This window comes from Terrapene carolina, unplaced genomic scaffold (genome assembly GCF_002925995.2).
Source record: "Terrapene carolina triunguis isolate 2854851 unplaced genomic scaffold, T_m_triunguis-2.0 Scaffold789, whole genome shotgun sequence".
Classification (NCBI taxonomy): domain Eukaryota; kingdom Metazoa; phylum Chordata; order Testudines; family Emydidae; genus Terrapene; species Terrapene triunguis.
The window spans coordinates 1,950,705-1,964,007 of NW_020665140.1; the positions used below are offsets into that span (position 1 = coordinate 1,950,705).

At 39.2% G+C, this 13,303-nt stretch overlaps 1 protein-coding gene across 4 annotated transcripts in view; it reads right to left on the reverse strand.

Moving 5' to 3' along the window:
* The window catches only part of BMPR1B (bone morphogenetic protein receptor type 1B), a 388,242-nt gene that overhangs the window by 98,838 nt on the left and 276,101 nt on the right, over window positions 1-13,303 (reverse strand). For 3 of the 4 annotated variants that reach the window (XM_026660518.1, XM_026660517.1, XM_029913667.1), the window contains one exon: window positions 5,390-5,583. In XM_026660518.1, coding sequence (XP_026516303.1) covers window positions 5,390-5,462 — 73 coding nt within the window. In that variant the 5' untranslated portion in view covers window positions 5,463-5,583. Of the gene's footprint in view, window positions 1-5,389; window positions 5,632-13,303 lie in introns of those variants that run through there. The other variant, XM_029913668.1, reaches the window with a different exon arrangement.

Below are 13,303 nucleotides of genomic sequence, written 5' to 3' on the forward strand. Positions count from 1 at the left end.
AGTATAAAACTCTTAAACACACAACCATGGTTATGTATTTAACAGCTGTGTCAGCCTTAACTGTTGAAACTTCCAGTATATTTTGCCATATGGTAACCAGGATCATTTTACACTTTAAAATTATTACTTTAAATGCATGTCATATAAATATACTGCATATCTACTTCTAAAGCAATATATTCTAGGGACCAATTATCCTCATGTTCCTTGATTCATCCTTCAGCTTTCAGGTTACTGAACAAAGTTGACTTGTGTATCATGACTAAGAGTTTCTGGGTTTTCAGCTGGGGAGTTTTACAATACACTGGCTATGAGCACTTATTACAGTTTGGGAGGAGGAGGTCTGGAACTTTGCCAGACAACAGCTAGGCCAGCAGGTGAACATTAGTTTTTTGGATCAGACTGAAGTATGGTACTCCCTGCTAAACCCCTCGGGCAGTGAACTGCATGACAAGTAATTATACCAAGGAATTTTGTTGCATCAGGTTTATATATTCACCAGATTGCTATTGTAATTAACAACTGGTTCCTTACTCAAAATCTCTGTAGCTTTAAAACACATGCAGTACAGAACTTTCAGTCCTAAAGGTGGTCCTCTTCAGACCACAGGGATAAGCCTACCAGCAGGGAGTAATGCAGGGGTAAAGCTTGGACTGCTAGTGCCTACAACATACTTGTCTCCTGGACTTTAATCCTACACTTTTCACAAACACTACATTCATTTTAATTCATTTTTAAAAGCAACCCCCTGCCAATTTCTCCATGGCTTCCAGATAATGATTCAGGACCAGAGTGGTGTATGTCCTGCATGCCCATGAAGAGAAGTAAGGCACTCCCTTATGCCCCTGTGCTGACTACCATCATCACAGGTATCAGCATGGACGAAAACAGCCTTTGCTGAGCCACAATTCTCCCCACACTCCACCTAAGCGGGCATGGGAGTGGTTAGAGCCTGGGCTCCACTCCCATAGTGTGCTGGGGGGGTCGTACACCGTGCCAGGTACCAGAGTGATGCAAGGTACGTCATCCTCTGGACCAGAGAGAAAACCACAAGACGGCCTGCAACTTCTCAGTCACAATCAGCTTTTTGGAATGTTCCTGGGTCACTTCAACTATGCATTGCCTCCCGTACGTGGGGTTTGTGACAAAGCGCCTCTTTAGCCCATAACATATCTTTATAACTCAGCTTGCACTGCAGTTATTTCTTACCACAGCTTTTTTCTTTCTATAATAATGAGCGGGGCTTTGTTAGTTATTGGGTGGCCCGCACTTTTCCTAAAAGACTAAGCTGTTTCAAGGACTTGTCATCATTTTCCCCTTTACAGCACAACCCTTTACTTCCCTTTATACAGCTCAGTCAGCATTTTCTCTTCTTGGTGTCCAGTTAGACCAGCTGTGCGCTCGTTTTACATTCTTGAATTTTCAACCACCAAATGCATTTCCTAAGCCTCTTTCTGAAAAGTGAAAAATTCTTGCCAAAGCAGACTCCTGAGGTTTAAACGTTCTCTCAAATATTTCTATGAAAGATTTTTCTCAACATTTTAAATTGTAAGTAGCACACAGTACAAATTCCAGAAAATAAGTTTGGCAATTGGAGTTGATGAGCCGCTTTGCTCTCCAATTCAAGATGGCCTTTTGTCCCTCTACAGCAAATAAATAAATAAGCAAGCAAGCAAGCCCAATGGGACAAAGTCTGCTATTAGACTCATGGCACAACTGCTTCTGAAATTAGCAAAAGTGGGCAAAATTTGGCCCCAAATCAGACTAGCTTCCTAATATTGACACCTATTAGCGTACAGAATAATCGTCCAAGGGAAGTAGTGTGGAAGCACCATCTCTTGACATGTTTTGAATTAGATTGGACCAAACCTCGGGAAATACCTTGCAGGGAAGAACTCTGCACCATCTAGATGCAGAATTGTTTTTTACTTAGGCTATGTGTATGCTGCAAATGGAGGTGTGCTGCAGCTCACATAAGCAAACTCTCATGCTAGTGTTAATTTAGCTAGCCCAGCTAAAAATAGCAGTGAAGACATGGCAGCACAGGCTCTGCAAGTCCAATCAGAACCCTGGGTACATACTCATGTTCCCAGCCCATGCCAGGGTCCATGCAGCCAGGTCTTCACTAATATTGTTAGCCCACCAGGTAAATTAAAGCTAGTGATGCCTATGAGAGCTGCAATCACCCTTCCGACTGAAATGTAGAGCTACTTTTAGATTGTTCTGTGGTTGTACAGTGCCTAGCACAACAGGTCCCTGATGCAAGACCAGAGCTACTGCAATACAAAATAAAAGTATAATCTTGATTGTACATGCCCTACTTCTATACACTTCTTTAAAGTATATTTCCCCATAAACTACCCTGAGGTTGTATTTTTCACAACTTCAGTTGTCAACTAGCGTGTCATCTTTTCAATTTGTTAAAGATCTGGGGACAGATCCCAACCCACAGAACAGATCCTTTTCATTGCTGCAGTAGTCTCTGCTTCCATATTTAAAGGCAGAGGGCAAATTTTCACTCCTGGGAGCCTGAAGTTAAACTCTTAAATCCATATTTAGACACCTAAAGAGAAATCAGCTGATTTTCAAAGAGGAAAAACAGCTCTCATTGACTATGTGGAATTTGTGGGTGCTCAACACAGTTGGAAATAAGATCACTTGTCTAGGTGATTACATTTCTATTAAGGAGCCTAACTTACAGGCACCCAGGTACGAATATTTTGGGCAGAGACAGTACAATATTTAAATAATAAAAAGACGCTGCAATACAGTCTAAACCTTGGTTGCACAAGTGTACAAGCAATAAAGAGGGGAGGAAGGCATTGCAACACACAAGAACAACAGGCCCCAGGCCATCACAATATGCAAGAACGTGGCAGCACCTATGCTATATGAAGTACAGTATGCACCAAGGTCTAACTGAGGCATGGCTTGTTGGACCATTAAATAGGCTTGTGGTTAGAAGTTGAGTAGGTGAGTGAACTTGCTGTAATGAGCATGAGCACTGACTGATAAAGATACCTGAGGGCATGCTGCTCTTGCTCAGAGGAAAGGTAACAGCCAAACAGTCCTCCAAAAACAACCTGGCCTGAGACAGCAAGATGCCCCAAGCTAAGCATGCTGCTGGTTACTAGTCACTACAAACATTATGTAGGCATCACCAGTCAAGACAGGATTTGACCCTTATCTGGCAAGATGTGGAGACAATGTTCCAAATGTAACACATGGATTCTTAAATAGTTGTGTTTGTGATATGGTATGAGGTGGTCTTCTGCCAATAACATCGAATCATAGGACTGCAAAGAACCTCGAGAGGTCTACTAGTCCAGTCCCCTGCACTCATGACAGGATTAAATATTATCTAAACCATCCACGACAGGTGTTTGTATAACCTGCCTTAAAAATCTCTAATGATGGAGATTCCACAACCTCCCTAGGCAATTTATTTCAGTGCTTAACCACCCTGACAGTTAGGAAGTTTTTCCTAATGTCCAAGTTAAACCACCCTTGCTGAAATTTAAGTCCATTGTAATTATGCTGTCAATAAGATGAATAATTCTAGATTTTTATTTTCTTTTTGATTCATTTGTATCCATTTGAAATGCCCTAATAAGACAAGCAAACTGGGACTCTTATGGCTGAAAAATGGTGTGCATATCTTTTACCAATCCACTGCAAGTTTCCTCTATCAATCAGTCCATGCCCCTACAGATGCCTGTATCTCAGAATATGTGTCTTCCTTGAGGGTCCATCAAACCATTAAGATTCTGTGTGTCTTTTATAAAAAGGCCAAAGATCTGGCCCTGAAATATGGTCCATGTATCCAAAACCTATTACAGGTTGCTTCAGCAAATTTAAATGCTTTTTTTTTTTTTTTTTTAACAAAACTCCTATACTTTTCAGGTAACCCAAGAACCCTTTCTTTTCCCAAGAGTTCATCAGAGATAAAGAATAAGGGCACAGAGCAGACTCATGAAGTTAATTTTCTCCTACTGACTACTACCTTCTTGCCATACATTAAATCTTTGAGAGCAAATTGACTATACAAAGGTACTACTGCTGTTTCTTCTGGCCATTAGATTTCACTGTATCATGTCCTATTAGGGAGCCAGAGTAAGATTCCCTAAAGCACCGGAAAAAAAAACCCCAAAACCCCCCACCAAACAAAAAATCCCCAAAAACAAACCACATGTCCAGTACTGAAGGATTGTAGGTGAGTCACAGAAAGTTTAAATGTTTAATAAACAGAAATGACTAATATATGGGGAGAGAGAAAAACCTTCCTTGTTGTGAATATTTATTTTTCTTTTTAGATGCGATAGTCCGCTTGCTAGCTAACTGCCACACGGTGAAAACAACCAACCAAAGGAAAAGGACCTTTTGCCATCTTTTCTGAAAGTATACTACTTCAAAAAAAGTCTTTGAAAGATGGCATAACATTTATAAGGAACGACAGTATGTGTATAAAACAAATTACTTTAAGCACATTTATCTGCTATTAAAAATATTTTCTCAATTATTGCACTTGCTTTCATACAGTGGTATTGTAAACACGTGAATTTCATGTAGCTTCCTTATCACACTCTCGACAATGTATAATGCTATTGTGTCTCTGCTGTCAGTCATTCACAATTCTTCCTTATTACAACCTCTGCTTATTGCGCTTTCTGACTAGTAAATACTGCACTATTATAATTAGCCATATTCTTCATTTTTGCCTTTTAAAAGTGAAGTATGAAATCTATCAGTCCATATTATTGAACAAGCAAAATATGTTTCCTAATCCTTGTTTATTGATAAATCCTTAAAATGAGTTAAGTTAAGGAACAGCCTCTTAACATTATGAAATGTTCAAAGATAAAACTATATAACTCTATAATTAGTAATCTTTACCTGTTTCAATTTAATGCATTTGTTACAAAAAAAATCTTTCTTTCTACCTGAGCAACAAATTTCTCATATATTGAGAAATTTATATATCTAACAGAAAACATCACTTGGAGCGGCTATGTACTGCATCCCTAAACATGTTGGTTGATTCTACAAACTGTGTCTATTGAGAGCATCAATTGCATATTCAGGTCTAAATCAGATTAGAAAGTAATTTAGACAATTGCAGTCTCAATAAAAAACTTCTATTGTACCTCTCTGTAATTACTGTATCTCTCTGTAACTACCCTTTGAAATTCTGATTCCAATTCAGACATACTACTTACATATGCCATACAGGCAGTTAAAATACTGTACTTTCACAGACTGCACCGTGGTTTGGAAATTCTTAAGCTGCGATTCCCCATGCTAAATTTTTCCTTTCATAATAAAATTGAACAGTTATCTTTCAGCTCACCACCCTGTCATAATTACATTGTAGAACACTTTTTCTTCTTACCCTTGGTGTGCATGGAAAGTAGCATGATCAAGGAAATGTGAAGCTGCCAGTTTGATTCTTCCAGCCAACCCATTGCTGCAGGAGAGTAGTGATTCTGATTTGCCTGTGTTCTTCTGTTTCTTTTTCTTTTCTTATTTCAATTATAGTCCTGTGCTTCGCCTCTGTCAGATCCTCAGACGAGTCTGCCAGCAAGCCTGAGAGGAGAATGTGAAAGACAAGCCTGTTACAAACTGGTTCTGTCACCACATAGACCTCAATTGATCACCTCGTGGGGAGGACAACAAAAGGGCAGCAAGGATCCCAAGCTGGAGTGGATTCCTGAGACAGGAGCATGGATTGACTGCCCACACAGGGATTTGTGTAAACTTGGAAGCTGCAGCCGGAGTCTTTAACTCCCTCTTTACTTTACACATACAAAAAACAAAGCCCTGAAAATTCATATGAACTTTGTATTGCATTTTTCAACGAGATGTAAGCAAACCCCTCTTGTCAACTACTTACAAATTGTTTGTTTTATAAACTGAGCAGGGCCTTTGGCTTTTGTTTTTAAAGTCACACCGGCGTTTTCCTATGCACTTCCAATATTAAGGGAGAAATAAGGATTGCTCTGAAGCAATAACAGAAGACAGCTAAGAAAGATAAGAAATATAGAATGTCTGTGTCTGCACACTGTGTCATTCAAAATGAAATTTTATTACCCCCCCTGTATGAACAGTGATTTATTGGAAAATTGCAATAAACAGATTTTTTAAAGGTCAGTGGATTCCTCATGTAACTGGACTCCTTTAAATTTATATAAATCACATGAAACTACTGTAAGTATATTAATGAATTAGAAATGCATACAGATTTCATTAAATCTCTCAACTGTGTGCCATTGGTCACAGTTGCAATACACACTTTTTGTATTCTGCTAGAGGCTACTCTATGTGTCAGAGTTCTAAATTACTGCTTTCTTCATTTTTATACAGATAAATATTTATTTCAGTTTGTTTGTTTATACACAATTGACGTCCTGGGGACAGATCCTTCACTAATATAAATTGATAAATCTCCAACTGACAGATTACACCCGCTAACGATCTGCTGCCTGCTTTGGTAAATGGAAACAGGAAGCAGATGTACAAACAATATTATGGTATCAAATATTAAAAGTTTGCGATCTTCACTTCTAAATAAAATTCAATAAAAACACTAAGTCCTGAAAAGGGAATGTAACAGGACCTCACTAATCCACACACAACAAAATTAATTGATGGTCTCACCATCTCTGAGCAAAGATTTAATAGCTGAGTACTGTAGTGAGGGCTCATATTGGTCATATCTAATTACAAATATACTACAGTATTGTACAGTTATTAGTACATATTGATGTATTATCATTAATAATTAAAATACATTATAATTGTCTAAATAAATGAGCAAAGTACATTTTGTGATGCATTAGTCTTGCTTTTTTATAGTCTTTGCTCACTTAAGACCTGATACTGCCCCACTGAAATCAATGGGAGAAGGTTTCCAATTGATCTCGAAGGGCTAGATCCTGTCACCCATACTTGAATAGTACCTTACTCCACAAGTCATCCCATTGAAGCTCTTCAAGTAAGGGACCATCTTTTGGTTATATCTTTGTACATCACCTGGCAAAATGAAACCTAGATCCATGACTGGGACCCCTAGGTACTACCACTATACAAATAAAGAATCAACAACAACAATGCAATAAATGCTACTCAGTGTGAGTAAGACTAATCTGGCCCACTGCTGGCAGAAAAGACCCTTGCTGGCCAATTAAAAAAATCAAGTAATAATACTGTCTGCCTCTCAGACTTCAGCGTGAATTAGTGAGATTCTACTGCATTGTATTTACTTTTTCTTTCCTTATATATTTTTTTATTTTAATTCTTTAGTGACTAACTACATTATACCAAATACACTAACAGAACATTCCGGCCATTCCCATCATTTTCCTTCATAAAAAAATATAGATAGATAGATAGATAGACCTGCCTTCACTAGCAGGACCAAGTACTGATTTTTGCCCTAGATCCCTAAGTGGCCCCATCAAGGACTGAACTCACAACCCTGGGTTTAGCAAGCCAAATGCTCAAACCACTGAGCTATCCCTCCCCCCAGTACAGAAATAAAGAAACATGTATGTTCTCAGCCTCCTCACCGTCTGTTCTGAGATTCGCTGTACATTTTATACCATTTTTCATGGGAAAAACATGATCCTATCTCCTACTTTATTTTTAATATGTGTGTTTTACTTCAAAGGCATCTTTAAAGTTTCTCTCCAGAGCTCACATATCAAGCACGAGTGAAGCTTGGAATAATGGTTCATCAACTATTGACTTTTAAGTTTGTTTCTTTTACCAAAAAACCCAAACAAACAAACTCACTCATGACTATACCATATCCTTCACCAAAAGTCTACAGAACAGCCCAGTCAAAACAGTGAGTGGCTGGATGAAACGGGAGATCCAAGTTCAAGATTTCAATTGGTACACTACCCCTAAAGGGAGTGACTTGAGCTGTTCTGTATCAACCTCTTGGGCTAGAAGAGTTGAGGAGCTGCAGAAGGGTGTTGGACATGGGTATTTTTGGGGGGAGGGGAGGTTGGTTAATAGCACAGTCACCATGGTATAAGTTTTTGTGAGTGAAGAGGACATCAAGAGGGGAGGGGGGAAATGGAGGATGGGAGCTATGATACTATACTGCCATTAGCAATCAATGCTTCAATTGTAGCCGTGTCAGTCTTAGAAGTATAGCTGTGAATTTGAAAGACAGCTATCAAACGGGGACAAGCTAATTTGAATACTTTAGAAATCCAAGGGGGACACATTTTGCCCCCAACCGCACTAACATCAAAAGGAGTTCCACATGCAGACTAAAGGGAGCATGTGTCCCTAAGATCAACGTTTAAGTCATGTTGGCATCCAGGTATAGATATCAACTCCCAGGGCTGCACTAGGAGAGGATTCTTGGACTCCCGACCTGTGGTTGAAGCAATCTTAGATGAAGCAGCCAGGCTGAGCCACAGATGGGGTTGCAGTGGCCAGTTGAGCACTATTGGAAACCTGTTGGGATGGGCTCGAGGTAGCTGGACTGCCTGACTGAGCAACAAGATCAAAGATGGAGAAATAAGGAAAATAGAAAAGTTCAGAGAGGTGGAGGGCTATGATGAAAAGCCTGCCTGGGAGACCCCCCAAAATTCTGATGTCTCCAAACACCATTAAGTACTAATCCAGTCTTGGCAATCCCCTTTCGGTATAATTAAAAATCATAGCGGTTCTTAGTTTATCATCAGGGAAGGATGAATTCCTTTTGTGGCTAAAACACAGGGTGGGGAGCCAGTAGATCTCTCTATCTAAATTAGGTATTGCTAGAGTATCCATCATGTGAGTTATATTCCAGACTCTGCTACCGACTTACCCTGGGGCCATAAGGATCTAGGTAAGTGGCTCCGATCTGTGAAATATGAACAATATGGTACAGTACAAAGGGAAGTTATGATAGTTGAGCTGTGGAACACAGATGGGAGGAGGTCTCTGCTGGATTTGTGCTCTTTCAGAATATTGGTTATTAGCAGTAGTTCAGGAGGCTGTTTATTTAATTATATATTTTTAATGAGTGTCTAGGATGCTCTGTATGGTAGTAGATTGCAAATCAAAATGAATACAGTAATAAATTACAATAATTACAGGATTTATAGACAGACTCTAGGGTTTATGGATCTTCCATTCAGTACCAGATTTAACTGGCATTACACACTTACCCATTGTACAACATACAAGCAAGCAAAAGCACTGCAAAATGCTGTGTGGGTGGGGTCATTATATATCCAAGAATGGAAAGAAACTTTTCAAGATATCACAAATGTGGAAAAAATCTCAATTATTTCCACAGCTTGGAGAATGACATCATTGTTTCCATAGTTGTTAATGTCATCAATGGTCTAACTCTAGATTTTATTTCTTTACTGCTAATTATGCTATTATTTATACATTTTCTTATTTTTAAAAAGCCCTTTACCCATAAAGTAAAATTCCTTTCTAAGTGAAACCACCAACCAAATGTGTCACAGTTGCAACATTTCATTGAAAGAGACAGGAAAACAGTTTTTCCCCTTCCCAGCTTAAAAAAACAACCAAGTAACTAAACTAGAGTAACCAAGCAACATCCACATAACTAGACAGATACCAATCCCTACATTAAACTTGGGTTCTTGTTGTTTTGTTTCTTTTAGATAAAGACTGGCAGTGAATTTTTGAAAATAATTTTATTTCATTATTTATATTGAGGTACCCCCTAGAAACTCCAGTCATGGACCAGGATCCCATTGTGCTAAGCTCTGTCCAAACACAGAACAAGAAGATGGTCCAAGCTCCAAAATAGCTTACAGTCTAAGCAATGGGCCCCCCTAACTGCTCTGTTAAAATTCTACCAGAACAGTGTAAACAGACGTCAACTATTTACAGTGTATTAGCAGTGAATAGTGGAGCTCAGAGGCCCTGGTGATAGGTGTGGTGTAGGTATCTAGCCAGCTAACTACACAGGTGTTAGCAGCAGACAGAATTTTCATCATAATTTGAAAAAAGAAAAAAAAAAAGAGGGTGAATAACTCTGAGCACAATTTGTTTTGCCAGATGTTGTGTTTAACTCCTGAGCAATCTTAACATTTTTATTTTATTTTATTTTTTAAAATTCAAATAACAAAAGTTGTGAAGCGTTCAACAATTTCTGGAGGGATTTAGAGAGTTTTAAAAAAAAACACAATAGAAGTGAATTTGACATGTTTCCCCAAGTTTCTTTTCTTCCCACTCCATTCCCAACTTGCAGCATTCCACATCATTAGACATCAGCAACTCAAAGAAGAGAAGCTCATTTCAGCCACTCAGTGAAAAGACTATCACTTTGTTACAAATAAACAATCCCCATCCCCCCACTTATTTGAATGAGCGGTATAGTATTCTGAGCACGTATTCCTCTGGCTTTCAGAGCTCTGCCAACGTTCCCCTTCCTCCCCCCCACCCCCGCCCCCCTGTACAGAAAGAGGTAAAAGGGGAGAAGGGAGAAAATCCCATAACTTGTCCAAAGCATGCAGAGGATGATTTGTGTTCTCACTTACAGAGTATGACTGTCACTGATGATCTGCTTTCAGGTCTAGATTACATGTGATAAGGGCTGACCTTATTTGAGTATTCACACATTATGCACTCATGGAGAGCAAGCTGGACACAAAAGTCCCTCACATGTTCTGGGCATCAATCAAGCTCACAGCATGGAAGCTGCCAAACTTTTCTTCCATTTAACTCAGGAGAGGAAAGGCTAGTTCAAGACAGACTTAATAAAGTTTAAAGCTGTGCCACAGTATAGTTGGGGTCTATTGTCTTCTAAAAGTGAGCTTTTCGACAAATTCTCAGCAGTTACCACTGACAACAACTTGTCTTTAACTATTTTTTTTTGCGGGGGAGGGGAGAGAGAAGACAGGGGACAAACGCAGAGCCAGATTCTTAAAAAACAAAAACCTCTTTTTTCCAGCTGTTTACAAACAACTAAATTATTCCTCGATATATGAATATATTTTTCATTGCCTAGGATTTTCATCCCATATTTGTTACCTTTTCCTGAAAACTAGTGCGTGCTTCAGGGAAAGACTGTACCATGATCATAGCCAATTTTAACACTAAAACCTTTTATTGCAGGAAGATTGACACCTAACACAACACATTTTCTGTTTGCACCAGGACTACAAAAATGTTTTATCAACCCTCACTTTGAGTACTCACATTCAGCTTAAAACCAACGATACACAAACAGTAGGCAATTGGGTGCACACAGCAGAAGGAACTGTGTGTGTATTTATAGAATGCACACATCAGCAGGGCTCAAAGTGAGTCTAAATAGGCCAGAAAGCCATTCCAGTACTTCTATCATGGCCACAATCATTTCTACAGAATTTAAGCTTTCACTTAAAAAAAAACCAAGCCTCTTGGCCCCTATACACGGTTCATTTCCAGAGTTTACAGGCAACCTGAAATAATAGCTTAATGAGAATATGTGAACTGCTCTGCCCATCACATATTGTTAACTCTGGAGTCTAATTATGATAATGGGTCAATATTGTTTTCTCTTCCTTTGCAAATCATTTTAACAATAACCTACAGCTAATGGGCTTTTCTGGCATGGCTGGAAATAATGTAAATTAGAAATGAAAAAATTTATCCCCTAGAGTTACTGCTGGATTGTTCCATACAGTATATTTTCCCATGCTTTCTCCAGTCTATTTTAGATGTCCTGCATTATGCAGCCTCCACTACTTCCCTTGGGAGACTCGTCCACAGCCTGATAGATCTCATTATGAGGCGGTTTTTCTGCTTTCTCCAGGTGAAACTTTTCTTAATTAAATCCCATTACCTCCCAGGTGTACAAGATAAGAATAGTATGAGGAGGGGACCATAGGGGATGGAGAGAGAGCAAGCCACCAAGAGAAGTCAACAGACCACTATGGTATACACCCCAAGAAGTGCACAGAGGGAAGTAGCTATTGGGTACAAGGATATACAGTAGCCTCCAAAGAAGACAGAGAATGAAAAAAAGAGGACAGCCTCCAACAAGAGGAAGGGGCCAACGCAGCCACAACTACACTGCAAACATATATTTTATGTAAGATATAGAATAATAAATTCATAAATATAAATGTTATAGCATCTAAGGATCTAGTGCTGTACATGGCATGACACAGTTGAGTTACCAGAACTAATCATTCACAATAAGATAACATCATAGTTTTACACTCTCATCTCTCTCTCTCTCTCTGTGTTTTAACCCCAAACTTGTAAGAATGGGACACTTTTTGTTCAGAAATCTTCACTTATGAACAATACAGAGAACTTCCTATCACACGCATGAGAACAATTTTGTAAGCAGGTATAATTTACTCAATTGTAGCAAGGCATGAAACAAACGAAGGTTCAATTATAGGTCTGACGTGGAGTTGTACATAGTCCTGTACTCTGTAAACCATTGCAGTTAAACCATTTTCAGCATTAATTCAACTGCTGACACCCACTGTCAGCAACAGATACAGGTTTAAAGCAGGAGGTGGTAGGGTAGCAATGCTAATGAAAGATTAAGAATTCAGTCCAAGTGTTCTGCCTTGATTAAAGTATTCTTTTGAAAGCATTAGCTGTATGACATTTGGATCATGAGAATATAAGAAATGTTAGGTCTAGAAAGGGTACGTCTACACTGGACTAAAAGACCCGAGACATGGCTGCAGCTGGCCTGAGTCAACTGACTTAGGCTTGAGGGGCTTGGGCTGCAAGGCTAAAAACTGCTGTGTAGACCTTTGGGCTCAGGAACCCTCCACCTTCAGAGGGTCCCAGATCTTGGGCTCTAGCCCAAGCCTGAATGTCTACACTGCAATTTTAAAGCCCCACAGTGAGCCTGAGTCAGCTGACCTGAGCTAGACGCAGGTGTTTAATTGCCCTGAAGCCAAAGGTTTCTGTTTCTTTTCCCCCCTGGTGTGGAACTGACATATCAAAGATCATTTGAAATTTCAGTTTGCAGTTGTTATATTTGTAATGACAATACCACCCCCGTCTACCCAGCATTACAAATTCATTTGTCAGCTTCCAAGGCATGACTGTTTTATAGAATGAAAACAAAATTTTTAGACAAGGCTGAACCACAATCTAAACTTGCAAAGGAAGAATTTATCTTCAACTTTGTAAAGCTAAAGCTCTTCACTAGGCTCATTGTATTTCAACGAGAAACCAACATCATAAAAAAAGTGCCTGTTTAGAAAAGTTGAAGGAGCTCAGAAGTGTGTATTCCCAGCATTGTACTAGTTCCCAAAACCATCAAGCACATGTATAGTCACTGAGGCCTGGAACCTGCAATGGGATT